A 22,138-nucleotide genomic window follows, 5' to 3' on the forward strand; every position below is an offset into this window, starting at 1 on the left:
ATTTCAATCAATCTAATGGAATCATACAAGCCATCTCCTCCTTGTGACAATATTTCATTATTGGTGCTCTCAATTTCAATCAATGTAGTGGAATCATTCAAGTCATCTCCTTGTGACAATATTTCATTCTTGGTGCTGTCCATTTCAATCAATCTAATGGAATCATACAAGTCATGTCCTCCTTGTGACAATATTTCATTATTGGTGCTCTCAATTTCAATCAATGTAGTGGACAATTCAAAAGAAATTGCCACGGTCTCTTCATTGTGAGCCATTTTATTTTGAAATTGCTTGCTGTAAATTGCAGAAAAAAATAATCACTTTCATTTATCGTTTTTAGTAATACATAATATAAAACTAACTTCATCAAGTATTTAGTATAACAGAAGGACAGCAAATAAATAACAGAAAACATTTTTCAAATTATCTTCAAGTGTACAACATAGTTCCCCTTACAAATTAACAACTCACCTTTTTAAAAGTAGCAGAAGTGTTAGTACTGTGTAAATCAAACACCAGAAATTCACCACCAAAAATTCCTCACAAATGTACCTCAGACAGTAGTATCACAAAATGGCTGTGGTTTCCTCTCATTTGACATATATACATAACCAATTAACTTTCATCACACACAAATACAAAACCAAAGTAACATTTTAATTGGTTCTAAATTTCAACACTTTCAAATGTGTTTTCCCCATGCAATTTTCCATAGGACATTTACATACGTCTATAGCCTGAATGGCTGAACGGAATTACACCAAACTTGGCAAAATGGTACATCAAACCTAAGAGGTCAGGAAGGATCTACTATGCCCCCTTATGGTCATTTCCCCCTTCGCTTTGGCCTCCTCTTGTCTCTCAATCCTACCGAGGGACAAGATGGCGGCCGCTACGGACTGTTTGGAATGTTGACAGACGCCGGAGAACCAATCAGCTTCGCAAAGCTCCGTAACGCGAAAAGTACGCGAAGCGGAGCGCTGTTACAGATATATATCTTTTTTTCAACGTTAATTTCTCAAAATCCACTGGAGCACATATATTGAGACCTAGCAAAGGCACATCGGGCTACCAGTCCCTAATATTTTGCCAAGTTTCGTGCAAATCCATTCAGCCGTTCGATTATTATTATTTTGGTTTTTTTTTGCCCCGCGGGGCCCTTTTAAAACCTCCACATCAAACCTAGGGGGTCAGCGAGGATCTACTATGCCCCCTTATAGTTATTTCCCCCTTTGTTTTGACCTCCTCTTGTCTCTCGATCCTACCGAGAGACAAGATGGCGGCCGCTACGGACTGTTTGGAATGTTGACAGACGCCGGAGAACCAATCAGCTTCGCTTCACAAAGCTCCGTTGCGCGAAAAGTCCGCGAACCAGAGCGCTAACCGGTCCGCTGTTACAGATATATATCTTTTTTTAAACGTTAATTTCTCAAAATCCACTGGAGCACATATATTGAGACCTACAAAAGGCACATCGGGCTACCAGTCCCTACAATTTTGCCAAGTTTCGTGCAAATCCATTCAGCCGTTCGGGCTAAAAGTGAGGCCAACCGCCCTATGGAAAACTCAATGTTAAAAACACGTTTTGGGACCCCCCTTTTTTCTCGGCCCCCACTGGACGAACCCCCCCCAAATTTTCAAGGGCTGCTCAGAAACAAAATGTGCCATTTTCCTGAAAATTTCAGCCGATTACGTCCACAAACGCCAAAGTTATTAGACATAGAATTTTCAAAAAACCCATAGAGAAAAAATCCTAACTATATATACCTACTGGCGACCGCCAGTAGGTAATATATATATATATATATATATATATATATATATATATATATATATACATATATATATATACATATATATACACGTTCTCCCGATGTTTTTTCTTTTCACAAAGAAAAATAACTTTTATAATGGTTGAGGCAAAACATAGAACCAAATCCTTAGCCATAGCTACAAGTAGCTTTTTAGTTAGATGAACAAGGCCCTTGGAGTCAGTCAATGACAATCAAAAACTTCGACCACAAATTTCAACTTCATCACTGCAGTTTTCCATGATGGCATAAACTTGTACTGAATAGCCATCTCAGAGTATTCTCTTTATGCCTTATCAATGGGATGATTTCTTGGTCATGATAACCGTTTTACTTCTAGTTTTTATGGGGGGGATCATGTTGCATCTGTCCACTGATGCAGTTTTAACCAGCATCGAGGTTACAGAGCCTTTGTAGGAAATCACCATCGCAATTGTAGTAACAACTTACAGAATTTCTTTTCATTCTGAACTTTTGTTCAGGATCAACATTTCAGCTTCATACACTAACTTTGACCTGAACAACTTTATCATTGTGGATTGGCAAGCAAACTATGTTCCTAGCGAGTCAAGTAAATAAACAGAATCGCTTGTTTATCTAGTTTGGATTCCATTGATATTATGGCTCTGAAGCACCAATGCTAACAAAAGTTTCACATATAATTAGGATCAGTGAGCAAGGCCTGTTCCAGGATCCCCAAGGAAAGATTTCTTAAGATTGAAAACCATACCTCTGACTCTGATTATCACCCACCCTTCAGCTTTTCTCATCCAAATTCAAAACCAAGATCATGGGTTACATAGAAAAAGTTTTGCCAGCTCTTATACATACACAGTGAAGCTGACAGAACAATTATTGTGAAGTTCAGTTGCCTTACATTACAATAAATATGACATAGAATAGACCCCGGTATCGATTTGCTATGATTAGTCAGATAGCATGTGCTAGTTTCCATCCTAGCAAACAGGATCTTTTAGACCAGATCAATGTGATTAACAAAGTAAGTGAAGCAATCTGGAAAGGAATAATAAACGTGGTTTCCACAGCATGACCATTAAGTTCCAAGAACAGAAAAAGCAAAAGAGGTTTACTAAAACTGAGTAACCAATATATTAACACTATAGAATGATTTAACAAACAATTGTCAAATCAAGAAATCCCCCATCAGACCTGTATCATAGATTATGAGATTGCCTAAACAAATATCAATTATCACTACCCACTGGATGTTTATAGTAAAATGTTGTAAACTCCATTATTTGCATGTAAACATATCCCATATACAAGTCTGTCATTTCATCTCTCACCCTAAAGGTATGCTAAAATATTCTTCATTAGAAAAATAATGTATTATTGCCAAACATAATTATCTCCCAATAAACTTCTGTCCAAAAAACAAAAGTACCTGTGATGAGGGACTCATCAACCAAAGAATGGCCCTCGATAACCCGCCCATCCACTGGAAACTTGCCTCCCGGGACCACCTTAACAATGTCATTACGCTGCACCAGCTCCACTTCAACCTGGTCCTCACTGATCATGAAACAAAAATTAACATAATACCATGGTATTAATAAACAAATATGTTGACCAATGTATTTATGCACTGATTTATAAAAAAAAAAAAAAAAAAAAAACTAGGGAAACACATTAACACCTGCTGAAAATGAGAATACCTTATGATGGAATTGTCTGCTGCCAGATGCACTACAGTAGCCTCTGTGGCTTGTAAAGAAATTAGTCGTGACAGAGCCTCCGATGTTTTACCCTACAATAATCAAAAAAACACATGAAAACATTAGAACTACAACCAGATTTGCTACAGCTCTCCAGGAAACCGCAGGAAAAATGCTGATGGTATTAAAAAATATAAAGATAAAAGATTCATTGTTCTATAACCATTAAACTTATTATAAGATGACATTGGGGAGACTGAGTTTTAAGCAAGCCTCATGGGTTTTACTCTCTTGGGAATGGCATGGTTCAAAGCTTTAATTGATGCAAGTAACATATGACAAAGACTACAACTTAATTTAGGCTTACCTCTCAGTCTTTTATGTCAGGAGCAAGGTATACCTGAGAAACCATGACTTTACACATTGCCTGAAACCTTTAGACAGGACGGCCTCTGCAATTCAACATGCAGCTCACAGCAAGAATTAAAGAGGCACTTAGGAGTTAACATGTTTAAAATATGTAAAAACTGCATTTCACACATAGCTTTTTAGCCATTGCATTGTGTAGACATTCTGTAAAGTTTCTACAAATATAGCCAAAAGGTGACATCAACGGTCTAACAATTAAAGATCTATCTCACAAAGTACCAATGAATAGCTTACGGAATAGGGATATACAGTGAAACCTTAATTGGTTCCAAATGAGATAAAACTATAAATATCAAATATCATGCTGAGTAGCATATAACACACAGCAACCAAAGTGAAAATGACAGGCATAAAATACATTACTTTCCGAAATGAACAAATCTATATGTCAAGACTACAAAACAGATTGTGTACATAATCCCCTCCTCTTCTACCCACGCTTCTTCCGCCATGGAACGCTTGGGCGAGCACACCTACAAAATCATATACCCACCTGAGCTCACCAAAAAAAACGCCAAACGCTACAAACACAAGTTCCTGAAGGCACACCCCGAATTACCGTGTGTGAACACATACTTTTCATTGACCAACGGAGACACAAACAACGATATCATCTTTTACACTCCACGGAGAGCACAATGGAGGAAAGCGTTCCTCTCCACTCTCACTATTCACACCACCAATAAATCCGCTCATGGCCTAACTCTTTCTATCACACCATCCCTAGTCTTCCCAGGCAGAGCCACAATCACCATCTACAACAATGGGATCATTCTACTCCAAGCCACTGATAAGAACCTTGACCGACTAGACAACCTATTCCCTACCTTCTTAGAACACATCGCCAAACGGCGGACCTCCACTCCGCACACATCAAGCTGCACAACTCCCCCCCAACACCAATACTCAAAATAACCCGCCTTGCCCATTGCAACATCGGAATGACATACACCCCTCCCTTCCCCCCAGTGTTATAGTTAGGCTCACACCTGACGTTACCCCCCGCTCCCCTCATCCACAGGCGTAGATCATTCCCCCTCATACATCCAACTAACCCCCACCCACCCTTCCCACCATCTCACACCTCATACGAATATCGCTGAATCCAACACCACCCGGAGTATATCTCCCCCCCCGCGGCAGATCTTCTCTCTCTATCCCCCCATTCTCACCCCCCACTCCCCCACACTCCCAACTAGCACCCCAGAACTTACCTCCTCCCATACAATAACATCCCCCCTCCTCTCCCCCCTATTACTCAGCCCCCGCTTACTTCTTACCACCCCTATTTTCTTCGACCTTCACTCACCCCTCAACTCACCGGCACCACCCCCCACCGACGCCCCCACCACTACATCCCACCCTCCCCCTGCTTCACCCACACCCCTCACCTGCAAATCATCGCACCCACCGAATACCACCCCACCCACTTTTACAGCAGAGCCCTCCACTAACGCTAGCATACCCCACCTCACCGCCCCAAATTCGCACTCTAACTCCCCTCTCAACGCCTCGCCCATGGCCCACATCTCGAACACTAACACCAAGACACCTCTTGACCTGATTCTATCCACCCTCCTACAACTCAAAGACGAGCTCCGCACCATCAAAGAACTTCTTCACACACCTCCCAGACAACATCGACCCACAACGACCACCACAGTATCCAACAAACGACGCACTCTCCCCACAGTCCCTCGCACTCAACTCTCTCCGCACTGGCCCTCTATCCCCACCAGCAACAACACCCACCGCCCCCGGCGTGCCCTTAACTCCCTGTCGGATCACGACGTATGCACCCTCCTCCACTCTTTTGGCCCAGGACCGTTAAAACACATAACCCCCACTCACCTCCCCATACCCACTATTCTCTCAAATCCCCTTAGGCACCCAACCCTAAGCATCAGATGTTCTGTCCCAAACAACCTCAAAAAAGTCCCCCTATCGCTAGAACACTCGAGCTCCCCTCTCACCCCTAGACTCAAAGGCATCCTTCTCAACTGCAGATCGGCCCAGAGACACTCCTCCGACATTGCAGATCTCGTCACATCAATGGATCTTGACCTAGCCATATTGACGGAAACATGGCTAACTGAAGCCTCCACGCCTATTATGGACATACTAGTTCCCCCTAATTACCACATCATCAGACTCGACAGGTCCGGCAAGACGGGCGGGGGAATCGCATGCATTTTCAGGAGCAATCTATCCGTCACCAAAGTCACCTCCCCCTCCCCCACTTCCTGTGAACTCTTCTGCCTCGATATCTCCAGCGAGGGCAAACCAGTATGTGCTCTACATCTCATCTATCACCCGCCGGGGGACAATCTCATCTTCTCTCAACAACTCATGGACACTATCACTTCCAACGCCGGTCGGCAGATCACTCAAATCTACCTGGGTGACTTTAATCTCCACTGGAACGATCAGAAAGACGCAGTGGTGAATAGTCTCAAAACTTTCCTTAATGCGCTTGACCTCACCCAAATATGCAACAGCTCAACACATGATAAAGGTTCGATACTCGATCTCATCATCGCCAAAGAGGACTCTACTCAACTGGGGTCAATCAAACCCTGTGATTGGTCAGATCACCACGTCATCACCTTCTTTATCAATGAAAAAGTCAAACCCTCCCCGGCTCAACCCACCAAATGCAAGATCTGGAAAAGGGACATGAAGAATCTCAACCCTAACTCCCTACCTCCCCACACCTACAGGCTCCTCCTTCCCCCTGCTGGCGTCTCTGATGTTCAATCACTGACCGACCTCTACCTCGACTCTATGACCTCTATAATCAACGAAGCCGCCCCACTGCAACTAAAGAAAGTCTCCACCAAGAGCTCGAACCCTTGGTATGACGGCAGACTCAACGAAGACAGGCGTGCTATGCGATCGGCAGAGCGCACTTGGAGAGTTGACCCCTCATCACTACATCGCAAAAAGCTTAAGAACAAGAGAAATGCCTATTTTAGGAAAATCAAGCGTGCGAAATCTGACTTCTTTCGCCTCCAGCTTGACCAAGCGAAAAACCGACCAAGAAAATTGTTCGAACTAGTCAAAAGTCAAACAAAGCCGCAACCCTTACAATCAAACAACCCAACAAGTGATATCCCACACAGTGAAGACTTTTCCGCCTTCTTCAAGCTAAAGACCGACAACATAAGAAATGATCTCCTCAATGATGTAAGCATACACCCTGTTCACATCAGAATGTCTAACACCCAGCCAAAAAACAGCGCATCATGGGCTTCCTTCGACATCTACTCTGAAGAAGCAATACTCAGACTGCTCGGTACCTTGAAGCCCTCTAATCACCTCACAGACCCCCTGCCTGCTAACGCGGTAAAAGACTTCACCACCATGCTCCTCCCACTCTGGACTAAAATCATTAACAGTTCCCTTCAACAAGGTCTCATCCCTGACTCACTCAAGGTGGGGCAAGTCATGCCCATACTCAAGAAACCTACAGCTGACCCGTCTGACCTAAACAATTACCGTCCCATCACAAACATACCCACCTTGGCCAAACTGCTGGAAAAATGTGTACAACTTCAACTAACAAAACACATTGACAAGTTTGATCTCCTCAACCCTCATCAATCAGGCTTCCGAGCGAAACACAGCACAGAAACGGCCATGACTCACATAATTGATGACGCCCTCCAAATCCTTGATCGCAATGATTCATGCCTCCTCATCCTTCTCGATCTTTCATCAGCTTTTGACACGGTCAAACACGAGAACCTCCTTGAGCTGCTAAACATTAGAATGGGTTTATCCGGGACTGTTCTCAAATGGTTCACTTCCTTCCTACATAACCGGTCTCAGAAGTTCAAGATCAACAATGTGTTGTCCTCGCCTGTGCCAGTAGATTTAGGCGTTCCACAAGGATCCTCCCTCTCACCCACACTGTTCAACCTCATCATGGAACCACTTGCCACCTTGCTCCAAGCATCCAATGTATACTTCCATATGTATGCCGATGACACTCAACTCTACCTAAAGGTACAATCCCCGGATGATATCAAACTCCTGAACTACACTCTTATAAAGACCCAATCGTGGTTGGCCGACAATCACCTCAAACTAAATGCTCTGAAAACTGAGTTCCTTTTGATATCACCCCCTGCGAAAGCTACCACCACCCAACTTTGGCTCAACCACCTAACAGCACTCAATGTCCGGCCCACCATCATGGATTCCGCTAAATCCTTAGGTATCACACTTGACGCAAAGCTCAACATGCAACAGCACATTAGCAAAGCAACGAAAGGAGCCAATTTCCAAATCAACACATTGAGGAAGCTGAAACCCTTCCTCCCAGCCAAAGACTTCCAATATGCAGTACAAGCCCTCGTCATCCCCCGCATAGACTATGGAATTGTGACCCTCAGTGGTCTCCCTCTAGCAACAACCGCACCCCTAAGAGCCTCCTTGAACGCTGCCGCGAGACTCATTACTGGCTCAAGAAAACACTCTCATATAACCCCTGACTTGAAATCTCTGAAATGGCTGCCCCTTGTAGCCAGAATACAACTGAAAATTGCTGTGATGACACACGCGGCCGTACACCACAAGGCACCTAACTACCTCACTCAAAAGCTGACTATATCAGGAGGTTCGAGATCCAATAGAAGTACAAAAAATCTACTCTTGAAACCTCGCAGATTCCATAAGGAAAAAACATACAAACGCTCCTTCTCAGGAATGGCACCGAGGATCTGGAACGCACTCCCTCCCGAAACAAGGCTTATCTCCTCCACGGCTTTCTTTAAGAAAGAGGTGAAAGCCATCCTCATGGCTAAGTTCACCTGAACTTTAATGTCTGTTGCTCAGAGACTTCGCACCGCTTGGGTATTACTGGGTACATGTTTGTCTAATGTCAAATAATGTCATATTATTCATGATTTAGATTCGTTTATTCTTCTTGTTTGCCACAATTTCTATGATGGTTAGTCGAGCCTTTTATGCTACTCACACACTATCTATTATTAGACTATTCACGGTAGCCTTCTGACTCTCGATGCCCCTCCCCTTGCTCCCTGTAACTTTTAGATACTGTCATAAGCCATCCCTTTAGCCCAATTTCTCCTGATTTTTATCGTAGTTGTATGAAAGACTCTGTATCGTCTTATATTATCGCTTAATTGATTGTTTATTGATATTTTACTAGAACTTGACTGCTAGCCGATCACGCTACTGAATTTTATATTGCACCCAATATTATGTTGCGTCACCCTCATGCTATCCTCACCCCTTGTTTCTGTGAAGCGCTCTGATATCTGTAAAGATCTTGTTCGCGCTATATAAAACTCTGAATAAATAAATAAATAAATAAATAAATAAATAAATAAATCTAAGAGTGCACTGGAGCCCTTTATATTGGAAAACCTTTATCTGCCAATCATACAGGAGTCGAAATACAGCGAAATAAAGCTGTAGCACCAGATTACAACTATAAAGATTAATTTCCTGTCAAGTTCAAGGATGCTCAAATAGATTATTAAACCAAAATCCATTCATAAAGAACTCAGATGGTATGAACCAGGGGGAGACCTGCTGAAGTATGATGTTGAGAACACTCATGAAGGGTGTGTGCTAGTGGGCAAGAGTAACATTCAATATAGAGAAAAAAAGGATGGGTGGAAACGTGAGAATACCAAAATGAAACAAATCAACATAAAAGGCAAAAGTGTGAGTAAAATGAAAAAGATAAGTCAAAGAATACACTAAAAAACACTGCAACTGACCACAGAAATAACATGCAAATAAAAAATCCCTATGTAAAAAAAGTCATATTTCTCAGTAAAGGTTTAGGAAGCAGGATACTACTAGTTATGGGTAGAACAGACGAAGCACAGATATATAAAAATAACGAGGGCATAAGAAGGAAGTGGCTGAAAAGCAGCACTTCTAGTAATAAGAGGGTGTGCTGATGTTGAAGAGATGAGAACTTCTTTAACAGAAAAGAGGGAGTGTGAGCACTGAGGGGAAGTGGTCATAGAAAGTGCACCATTACCTCCAGCCCACTCAAAAAAAACTGGGAAACAAGAAGGGAGAATAAACATCTTCCATCAGCTTAGTACTCTTAATGGGGGAGTTTTTATAGCCCACACTTACCTTAGCAATATGCTCCAGCCAGCGGCCTAATGCAATAAACACAAACAACATTGGGGGGGTGTCGAAGAAGGTTATCGGGTTCACTTTGGCTTTCTCGATCATGGCGACCAGAAGAACGACACACGAATAGACAAAAGCAATGGTGGTGGCAAGTACGATCAGCACATCCATGTTAGCCGTCCTGTGCTTCAACGCTTTGAATGCTTGAATGTAGAAGTACCAGCCACCTAAAAACTGCAACATGATTAACAGTTAATAACCAGTGACAAGATTAGTGTGAACTTAGATTACATTAAATTCTTTTGAGTTGAGAAGATTGAAAAAGAAAGGGATCTTGTCATCTAATATTTGTAGTCCAGCCTAACAATAGGAAACTTTTGGGGGGATATATCAAAATGATTTTGACCTTTAGAACTTGTCAACAAGAATGGATACTGTGTAGTTAAATTAAAGGCCTCAAGAGAAGGGTTCAGGGGAGTCCGCTTATTTACAAGTGGGCAAAAACGTCAGCTTTCTCTGGTATCATCATGAATCTTACACCTACATATGATATACGATGACTGTGGTCTGGTGAGCTTACCTAACTACATTACTCTGATTCATGCTCTAAACTTGGCTACATGCATGTTTCAATGTTTGTTTAAATTTTGGTGTAGCCCACATGGGACTACTAGGCACCCCTCTCGAAACATAAACTAAAACTTTGCCGGCATACCAAGTAGCAGCCTTTGCCAACAACTGACCGGAGAGTGCAAAATAGCATTTGGGGGCATGAAGATCATGTAAAATGAGAGGATACGAATTAGGATTTGTGGATGAATGGGTGTATAAAGGTAAACGCTGATCAAAACTCAAGAGCAGCCTAAGGGAGATCAGGTGCCCAGACATGCATGTATCTGCCTCTCCAAGCATTGCTGTGTGGGCCCTCCTTCCCATTTTGACAAGTGATTGCTGGCTACTACACGCAGAGTTGCAGCCTGCACTTCATTTACCCTTTGGAACACATTTCATAATTACTTGAAAATGCAACAAAGAAGTGCTGGCCACACACAGGTTGATGACTCCCTCCATCAATCTTTACTGTTAAATGTCCACATTCAATAGCCACACGGATCCATGCAGTGTCATCTGGCAGTGTCAAGCAGCTGACGCCGCCAGAACTACAACAGGTTTTGACCATCAAAATATTTAATACTGGGGTTTTAGCCACCATTTTGGAGGCCAATAACTCTTGTACCCCAAGGATGACCTATGTCAAAGGAATTAAAAGAGGGAAGAAAACGCCAAAAATGTCACCATAAGCTACACACAGTGAGTGTGTAACATATAACACAAACCCCACTTCCCCAGTCCGTATGCACTCCCCATAGCGATACAGGATGTAGAAAATTAAGTTATAGTTTCATTAAATATCAATGACAACAGCCCGCCTTAAAGTAAATATCCCAATGACTCTTTTGCGGGTTGGATGTCTTGGCAGTGGATTAATAACTTAAAAACTGCTGGTGGCAGTACCATGAAGCTAAAAGGAGAGACTTCTGCTCTATTTGGCCTGTCAACTTATGGATCTGAATAATTCAACTTCCCTTAGTAAAAGTGTTTAAAAAAGAAAGGTTGGGGTTTAGAGGTCCCAGCACAAGTTGGAGTGCAAACCAGAGACTGTATTGCTTTTCATGGCAGGATGTATTGCACTTCTGTTAACAATGTATAGATAAGACAACAGTGTGAGCCTTCAGAGGTAATCTGGCCTAGCACTGAAAATAAAGAACAAAAAATAAACCCCTGAACTAAGCAAGGGTACCTAGATTCTTGGCAGCCACAAAGCCAAAGCATCATAAACAGGGTTAAATGCTGTGTCATAATAGTTCATACTATTTATTAATTTCACACTAACATAAATAAAAGTATTGGAAAGAAGAGCTGCCATTTGGGATTACCTGAACAGGTACACACAACAGGAAGGAGAGCAAATTCATGATGGATAATCCGGGGAGGAGTTGGCGCTCGAGGAACATATTGCTGTTATATTGTTCGGCGTCGTCCATACTCATGTTGTGGTGGTGAACAACAGAATGGTGATCTTCCATAATCATCATGTGAATCATCAGCCCCATGACAGGAATGCAGAAGAACAAGCTCACCAAAAAGGACCTCCTCCACCTAACAAAAGGATGCACAAAATAGATCAGTCCAAGGAGCACCCGATGGATGTAAGGCCAGCAGAGGATGAGGTGGCCCAAAACTGTCCTTACTGTATAGGGACCTATACTTCTTAGAGGAAAATGGTTAAGTGAACAGAGACTCTTACCCAGGCAAATAAAGAAATCAAGGCAGAAGTATGTGCATTACCCTATAGTTTGGCTGAGCAACTTGTAGTTGGGCCCAGGAAGCATTACACAAATGAATCTTTCACAGTCCTACTAAAAAAACGAAACAACATTGCAGTAGCTTGCAGGACAAAGCTTTCATGCAAAAGTGACAGCTGTGATGAAGAGGGATACATGTATCCAGACAGAACATAACTGTCTGGACTCTCGAGGGGAACAGATTTGGTCCCAGCAGGCTTGATACTGCTGGAAGTCATAATGCTGAGGCTCTGGGTCTCCTGCTGCTTTGGTGATTCGTGTTTGGGCTATCACTGCTCTGATGTTTAGACATCTACACAGACACTGGGACAAGGTATCAAATCAATGCTTATATTTAAGGTGAATATCTGCACAAATTACAGTATTTTGTCTGCTGGTTAGGTCCTGCAATGCAAACTTTAGGCATCAGAGAAGTGCCCCTAAAGTACTTCTATCTAGAGGTTCGAGATAATTATCCAGTAGAACTTCAACTTAAAATTGCATGAATGGGTCACTTCATGTTGATCAATGAATCTGGCAAAGCAACAGTTCTTTAACACTACTATGTACTGACCCACAGCACTGCAATCACAAGCGGATCTGGCCCAGCAGATTAACTATATCTTGCTCTACAAGAAGAGTGCCTGCAGAAGACAGACTCGATTTCAAAGTCAGGCTGGGAGACCATCTTGCTTCTTCTTGTAATACAGCAGGAGTTTACAATAACGTAAATAGCATGCAAATGGATATCTGACTTCTGTCCAAAGAAGTTTTCCCCAATAGAAGTATTCAAGGGACTTGTCTTTTCCAGATTCCAAAATAAAATGGGATACTCGAGGTTGTCCCGTAATCTCTTCACTTGTTCAGAGTTAACTCGGACTATCTTATTTGGAATACCATCCAGGTACTGCCACACAGGTAACCCTTACTCACTTACCCATCTTGGTCAGAGATCTAGGGTGGGTGAAATGGGAGACCTGGGTTTTAATCCCGTTCAAAAAAACAGCTTTTAATGATGTAACATCAGGACTGAGTTCCTTCTTCATAAAGGAGTGGCACTTTGTTCCAGGCTCAACGTCCCTGCAGTAAAGTAAGGGGCCCTCTACAAGACACACAACCCATAGCTTGTTATTGTTCATACAGAGTGCTATTCATACCTAATGCAGTTCCATCAGTCTTCATCAGCATGTAGCTACATCAAGTCACCCAAAATTGCACCAATAAATGTGCTATTGGAATAGGAGTATCGTAATGCTCCATCCTTGGGCTTTCCTTTTTCAAATCATTGTTTTAAAGTGTGTTACTCAAAATGGCAACATTGATTTGAACCAAGAATAAAAATTCTAGACTGCAAAATGTTGTTAAAGGCAAACCACAAACTGGAAAATAGTGTCATTGGTCTCATGAAGTCATCTGGCAACCTCAAAGGAAACAGTGCGGGTAGATCTATTGCATGAAGTGCCCGAAGAGAAGGAGAGATGGGGTCTCAGGCATACAAAATACCAGCAAGGAATGGCACAGAAAACTCTGCATAGAGGGCTTTTCAGGAAGAGAAGAAGGCAGAGTTAACAAAGTGTGACAAAAGATGTGTGGACAAGGCATTCTGCATGTCCACCTCCATGTTTCACATTACCCAAGTGAACCACCTGAATAGTATAGGGGTAAAGCAGGGAATCCTTTAAAAACCACAGGTATGAGGAGACGGGGCAAAAAACAAACAGCCCTTCAGGGCCAAGAAGGTGAGAGCGCACCCCGGAGCAAATATGAACAATCCAGGTGTCGAGAATTGAGGGCAGATAATCTCCAGACTGATAACATGCTAAGATGAATTTACTGCACTGAAGTCATGTAGAACCGTCACCCGCCGCCAGTCTCTGATTTCCAAGTCAGGATGGGCTTTATTAATAGAGAGCGTCTAGGTCACTTTAATGTGAATTAATCTTTCTGAATGGAGCTCAGTCTTGAAAATACACTACACTGATACTACGGTTTGAAAAGGAAAACATTTTTCCTCAAATCACATATTATTTCATAGATCATCATTTAAAATTTGGTAAGTAAAATTATACCTACTGCCTTATTTCTTGCTTGTGATCGAGGTGACTTGCAGATCTATCCTTCTTGACAAAAGTTGAGTCAAACCCTAAGTCCTGTATAAAAAAAGCAAGTTAGTTATGAAATAATTTCACACCAGTTACGCTAATTAAAATAAGTCAACAATAAGTTATACGATCTTATAGATGCTACTAGAGCAAATAAATTAACAATTTCCACATGCTCCCCTTGCTTGTAAGATTGTCATAGTTTCCTTGTATATAGTATCCCAGTGCTTTCACACCCTTCGCAAAGTACAAATCAGCTTGGGAAAGTACACATAGCCAACAACCTGTGAGTATCGCACACACCGAGAACTGAAAATCAGACAGCATGGCTAGCTGCCATGGTTTGTTTGCCTATTTTCTTATTTGTTTTACATTTATTGGGACAAGGAAAGTCAACCTCTAGCCCTTATAATCATTAAAATCACAACAAGAAGTCAAATTATCAGCATAGGTTATCACAATGACAAAATACACCACGTGATAAACAGAGAAAGGGGGAGTAAAGAGATACCATAGAGTGATGCGCAGGAGGCGAGGGAGTGATTAATGCCACACTGAGTCACTTAGGGTAGTATGCACATTATTGGATGGGAAATGATACTGAACAAGAATCAATCGAAAAAGTGACAGAAAAGAGTAAATACCCAGAAGCAGAGGACCCAGATGTAAAATTCTACAATCATATCTATTACTTATCACTGTGGCCTTAAGTGGGGTGGGTACCTTGGGGTCTCAGACCCGGCAGTGATTATAAACTAATATTGAAACAGACCCTGTTATTATTATTATCATTGAGGTTTTATAGAGCACGTAGCTACCCCTGATCGCTAAGTAACAGGAGGGCAGCCAAAGCACATAACTTAAAATAACCACGTTTTCAGATCCTTGCAAAGTAGATGGAGAGGTTCAGCTTCTCAGACACTCCGGGAGAGTGTGCCAGAGCTTGGGGCCAAGGAAAGAAAAGGAAAGCATCCCCCCGCCTACCCTCCCACCACCATCGGAGTTCATTTAATTCTGTAAAGTGGCCAACTGCATGAGCAAAGTGTGCAAGGGGGTGGCATGGAGTTACCAGTGTATGCAGGTATCGTGGTCCAGACTGAGAGCTGATTTAGTGCATATAGCAGAGCGCCTTATACAGTCGCAGTCACCAGCACACTAGTTTAAGCCCTGTAGTTAAATGTTCTAGCCCGTTTATTACATCTTTGTTTGGTAATTTTATATTACACCAGATCCCAGAGCGGCGGTGATGCTACCTGCTCAGCCTCAGGTTCCTTGTGCTGCGGGGAACATACATTAGAGTAGGGAAGGAACAAATATGGGAATATGTATTTAATTTCTCATCTGTGTAATTGATACTATGAATAATGTTAGTAATTACACACCAAATGTACTGACCGCCCCTCTATGCACTTCCTTGAGGTACAGGGAGCCGAGCACTAATACTATGCTCTGTAACACCTACATTTAAGAGGAATTTTGTACTTGCTTTTTGAGCATTAATGTCGGTTGGGGAATATATAACCAAAAGCCAATAAAGATATGTTAAAAATAAATAAATAGCAGAGCGCCTATCTACTGTGAACTAACGTGGGTCGTGAAGAAGACCAGGCAACGAGTCATGTTTAGCAGGGCTGGACTGGCCGTAGCAGACACCGGGTGTTTCCCCAGTGGGCCGCCAGGGTGGGGGCTGGTTTTGGACTTCTGGGGAGCCATTTTTTGTTACCGGGGACCGGCTTTGCAGCGTAGCTGGAATATTGTCCCTGTGTAACAAAAGCAGCAGCAGTGAGACGGGAATGACAGCCCCACCCACCCCACCCCTCCCCCGGGCCTGTCTGAGCTGTTTGTTGTAGTTCTTCATGCAGCATATTACTCTTGTTTGTGTTTGTGTGTACTGCGAAATGATGTGCCTCCAGTCTGTGTGAGTTCAGGTTGTGGGTGAGTGTCTATGATGGGACATGAGTGAGATCCCTGGAGGTCAGGCAGAAGGCAGTGCAAGTTTCTCACATTGTGTGTCAGTGAGCCCTAAAAGTATCTCATGAGGTACTCATGCCTATCCATGAAAGTCGTACAGCATCAAACATGCTCCCGCTTGTGGTGAACGAACTTCGAAATAAGCTTGATTAAGAATAACGAATATTGGGATTGCTCCTATTTTTTGCTGTTTAGAAGGCCCTTCCCATGCATGCCTATAGAAGGTGGCTGGTCTCTTCTGTTTCCTACTCTGGAGGCACCCTTACTCCCAACTCCTGCAGGACATGCAAAAGGGCATTTGCAACGGTTTCCGAATCGCAAATAGGCAGGGTATGAAAGGGGCATTCCCTTTCAATTTGAAATTTGGAAAGGGAGGTACTAATGATCAGTTACCGCCCCCAAGTTGGGGTGGTAACTGATTCACAAACAGAAGGTTGTCCATGTGGAACAGTTTTCTCTTTGGGAATTTTGTGGAGCAGCCTCAGGAAAAGTAGGTAGTCGGCTAGAGGAGCACATCCTGCTCCCCTCCTCCAACCCCAGGTCTTCCCAAATTGAAAACTTTTTATTTTTAAGGAGGACCTGTCCCTGTGACTGTTTTGTGACTCTTTGTAAATGTAAATTTGCGATATGACCTCCAAGTAGATAGGATGCATTGCACTGCACTCCAATTCGTAAACCAGCACCATATGAAAACAGCACATCCCTGGTTTGTGAATAATAGCCCATCGGACACTAGATTGCAATCATCGTTTGGTCAGATGGCAGAATTGACAAATACATTCATGAGCAAGTCGGAAATCAACAAAATGCATACGGAAACTAAAAAGTACATTTGTGAACAAAGATCAAACACTGAGAAACACTCGTGAGAACCGAGTCAGAGTCCAACATCCTTGAGGAAAGCAAAGTGAGCAAATGTAAACATGCATATCCTGCTGATATTAAGCCAACTAACCAACACAAAGGAATCAAAGAGGTTTTGATAGAAATATAAGCGAATATTCACAGAACTGAATCGTTCCTCTGGTAGGAAACAATAACCCCAAACATTATTTTAGGATCACATTTGTTACAGTGGTGAAATAAGCATAAAGAAAAATCACATGGACCAGCGCCTGGCTACAGCAAAAACCACATCAAATAACCAGCAAACTCAAAGCAGACTTACCCTAACATTCTCAGAGTCCAGTTGTGAAGAGGCCTTGTGTGGCACCCGAGGGTGACAGGGTGGCAGTGTCGTTCCTGCCTTAGGTGTCCAGTGGTGCTCCATCCCTGATTTTGGAGCGAGTTGCGCGGCACCATTTTGGCTCACCTCTCCCTTGCATGACTCTTGCAGGTTCAAACAGATTTTGTGTGAGCGTAACACGCACAAAGGAATTTAGAGCGCCAAAATGGAGTGCTCATGGGAATCCCAATGCCCGTTATAGCTAAGGTGACGAGACATCCCAGGTTTGCTGGGACAGCCCCAGTTTTTTTACCACATATCCTGGCACATTTCAGGATATTTAATTAACAGAGATTATTCCATATAAAAGTTGTATAGTCATTTCCTATTGACCGTTTGTCTGTGTTTTCTATATGCCAGACTGCTGTCAGTCATTCCACACACTTTGGGACATGCAAAATTGTCCTGCTTCTATGTTTATAAAATGTCCCGGATTTTAGGTTTCGTAAACGGCAGTGCATGCGCTCTCGCTTGTGTAAGATATTGCATACAACAAGGGGCTTGGAGCATGCCTACTGCTTACCATTCATTGGCTTCACTGTCACACATATTTGCTGCCTTCTAATTGCCCAGCGTGTGCTGGCGTCACTTCCACCTTCTTTCGGCTGGAGCATGGACTAAGTACTGATTACTTCAGCTTGACTGCTGTCCTTCCGCTCATCGCGATGTGATTGAGGTACTACTTTTATTTTTTTCTTCCTCTGTCATCCTTGTTGGATCACTTGCCATTTGTAGCTATGTTCTACTATGCCACATGCACTTCAAAGAAGCCCTTTTCTCCTTTAAAATGGATATCTATTGTGACAACAGATGTTATCTGCTTCCAAATTTATTTTCACTAATACATGGGTGCAATTGCTTTCTTTATGTGATAGGATTTTTTACCAAATGTCACATTTTCATTTCTTTTTCATGCATCAGGAGATTAGCTATTTACTGCGAACTACAGGGGTGGGGTGCCGAGACCTAACAAGCATTGGCAAAGCCAATATGTCTCGCCTTTGAGATTATTGGGTTTTCCATTGCCTTTTGCTCATGCTGTCCATCATGGGCATTTGAAACTTTGTTCAATGATTTATAGCCATGCTGTACAGTAGCATGGCTAAAACGAATCATAAAAAAGGACTATGATGCTTCCAGCTATAAAGCACTTTAAAAAAAAGCACATGAGCTCTGGCTGCATCATATCGCTTTTTTAAAGTTGTTTTAGCCACAGTGCAAAGCATCGGGGCTGCTATATAGCATGGCTACAAAACATTGCCAAAGCCAACAGCTTTCATAGGCAACATCTACTGGCTTTGCCAATACTTGTTGGATATGTAGATCTTATCAACCAAGTTATAGCAACAAGGATCAGGCGTTCCTAGAAACCGCTGGGGTGCAGTTTGGCACCCAGATAACAACTGCACCTTATTTGCAGGTCGGATTCCTGGGGAGGGAGGTAACAGCCCAAGACCTTCGTAGGGCCGAGGATGTCGGAGCCAGGGATGGCTTCTTTCACTTACTTGCTCTTGTGCTTGTGCTTGTAATGTATGCCAGGGCAGATCCACATTTACAATCCCTCACAAGCACACATGGGCACACGATCGATGCCTGTGGGCTCAAAAAAGAACCAAAACAAATTTTAAGTTAAGCCTCTGCCACACCCACAACCCTCCTGTCTGCCCTAATGGGGACTGCAGGAGTACAGCGGGTGCTGTACATGAAAATAAATTCACTGCCCTTTACTCCCCATGTCCATAGGTCAGTCCTGCAATGCACTAAAACAGACATTTAATGAAGCTCCACAGAGCAGATGCCTCACTGTGGCTGTTCTTCGTCCTCTTCAGCTCAGTGTAAGCCACTATATAAATTAAATTGGGGCCTTGCACTCCTTCTGTATGGGCATCAATGGGGAATAACAGAGCTATGCCCCTGGCTCAGGCCAAAGTGCACGTTATTCCAACAGTTAACTCTGCCTCAGAGGCATAAATGCAGATGACGACTACATAAAAGCTTACCCGGATGAGGCATTCGGAGAGATTTTCCATGGATTTTCTACATGGTACTTCCATGCAGAGGTTGAGATTTGAAGCCAATATTTTTACATAAAGTAAACTTGATCACTTTATTTAATATGATCAATGGACAACAAACAATGCTCTCGTCCTTAAGGGCATTCATTGCAGCAGATCTGTAGCCTACAGAAACCCTTTGTCCATTTTCGCTTTCTCAGCTTCCAATGCTCCTAAGATCAAGTACCTGACATGCAGAGGGCCCATGCGTTTACAACACTCTCCTGCTACGCTTGGACCCTAGTTCTGGAAGGAGATTCAGTGTTGCGGTAACTTACCTGCTAAGCTCTGCTTTACTCAGTTGTCATGGATACCAGAAACAGTTACTACAGCATGGTGTATCGCAATCAGTGCTTTAAATAGAAAAATAGAAGTGCAGGTACTCACTATTCAGAGTATCTGTTTGCTCCTGAGAAGTGCAGGTACTCTCCCATTGAATGCACTGCAGCAGTGCTGAGAAGTGCAAGTACTCTCCCTTTCAAATCAAAGAAGTGCAGGTGCACAGTACCAGACAGTACCAGCTCATTTAAAGCACTGATTGCAACACAAGTAAGATACATGAGGTACGGCAAAACTCCTCTGGTTCTCCGTACCTTCCAAGTCCTTGTCTCTATAATCTATGTAGCTGGTCCATATTCTGGTTAGAAGTTACTGGGTTTCTTAAGTTCTACTGGACCCTCGTAATGACTCTAATGGTACAGGAGAACTGGCAGGGTTGTTGCCATGCTCATGTGTCTCTGGGTATTTAAAGATTGCTTTGCACACTGCTGTCCAGCCTGAATTTAGCTTGAGACCAAGCTATGGTGACTTAGTTAACCGTTAAGTAACAGCAGGGAGAATAAATCAGGCAATCTAAGCCACAATACCCTTGCATCTGCTGTGTGACTACAGCGGTCCAATGCTAGCAGATAATAAAGCCCCCAGATAAAGGCATGAAATGGTGAAAGACATGGCAAAAAGCAGATTCCAGGTTGTATCTGATCATAAGGAGCAGCTCATCCCATCAGTCAACAGCAGGCGAGAGAGGACCTCTCGCTTAGACAACAATCTAAATGCATGAAATGCGTCAACTTTCTTGGATGACACAAAATGTAAGGTCTTCATTTTCCATTGAATGATTCAGTAGTTTCGTCAAAGAGGTTTATCAATCTGCAGGGCAGTGTCATCGAGACGTGCAGGATTGCAGCTTTTTCTATCTGGCAGCTGCTCTTTCTGACACTCTCAGCCCACATAATTCAAGGTGATCACATTATCATTCTGCCCCCCCCCCACCCCACCCCCGATCTTAGTACAACTCACCACTATGAGACCCATTTGATGGCTTAAGGTCCAATTCCTTCCTTCTGTCCCCAAAAAGCAAAAATTCCCTCTGTCTTTATTACCCTTCCATTGAAAATCTCTTCCTGTGCACTCACCACCGCTGTTCAGTGCTCTGTTGCTTTGTCACCATTACGTTTGAGTTTTATAAAAACCCTAAATACATTCATTTGTTTCAAGACTCAAGTATGGATCCCTTAACAAGTTTTTAATTCTTGCTAACAAAAACATATCCTTCTCGCTGCAAGTGACAGCAATAATGACATCAAGCTTTCGTTAACAACTTTCTTTTGTAAAATGCATTGTTTGCCAGTGAGATGCCTCTACAACTTTGGATAGCACAGCTAGGAAGTCTTCACCTGCACCACTCCAGCCTCTAGCCATCTTGGGACTTAAGAAGTGGCTATTCATGCAAGGTCATTTATTTTTCCACAACCCATTTCCTTTCACTACAAGCCATAGTTCATGTTTGCTTCAAATTGTTCAATACAAGGCCAATTAAACAACTAAGGAGAAAAGTGCCGATAGTCACAAAAACACAACGTGTCAGCCAATACAAACTGCACTTGCCACTCGCTCACCTTCTCCAATGGCCAGTACCGTGGCCGCTGAGAAGTAGGACACAGCAAACATACCCGAGCGAGAGGTAGAAGAGGTAAATGGAGTCCGAAAGAAACCCACCTTGATTATCTTCATAATATCGCGAGGACCCACCACTTCCGGGTCGTACTTGATGTGGGCTTTGTTGGTAGCAAGCGCTACCGAGCTGTACTGCACACCTTCAACTTTCATAAGCGTGGATTCGATCTTATGGACGCAGGAGGCGCAGGTCATCCCTCTTACCTAAAGGGAAAAAAATGGCAATTACAAATATTACAGAAGTCAGCAATGTATTTCAAGAAAACATTTCTGCATTCAGCTACAGTCACTGTTTTCTTTTTGCAGATATTAAAGAACAAAAGCAGCATACACCGTAGATCACAGTCCAAAGCAGGATGGAGGCAGACAATCATGCAACCAAAGAATAAGATGCACAGGTCCTCAATGCACAGCAGGACAGAGAGCAGACCAACAACTGGGAAGGG

General features: G+C 42.8%; 1 protein-coding gene across 1 annotated transcript in view; it reads right to left on the reverse strand.

The window, feature by feature from the left end:
• LOC144829565 (copper-transporting ATPase 1-like) overlaps positions 1-21,890 on the reverse strand; it is a 137,225-nt gene extending 115,335 nt beyond the window's left edge. The window contains exons 1-6 of the mRNA XM_078688824.1: positions 21,735-21,890; positions 14,458-14,534; positions 11,977-12,199; positions 10,040-10,273; positions 3,488-3,579; positions 3,217-3,344 (exon numbers count right to left, since the gene is read on the reverse strand). Coding sequence (XP_078544950.1) covers positions 3,217-3,344; positions 3,488-3,579; positions 10,040-10,273; positions 11,977-12,199; positions 14,458-14,534; positions 21,735-21,887 — 907 coding nt within the window. The 5' untranslated portion in view covers positions 21,888-21,890. The remainder of the gene's footprint in view (positions 1-3,216; positions 3,345-3,487; positions 3,580-10,039; positions 10,274-11,976; positions 12,200-14,457; positions 14,535-21,734) is intronic.
• Between the last annotated feature and the right edge of the window lie 248 nt (positions 21,891-22,138).

This window comes from Lissotriton helveticus, chromosome 4_1 (assembly GCF_964261635.1).
Source record: "Lissotriton helveticus chromosome 4_1, aLisHel1.1, whole genome shotgun sequence".
NCBI lineage: Eukaryota > Metazoa > Chordata > Amphibia > Caudata > Salamandridae > Lissotriton > Lissotriton helveticus.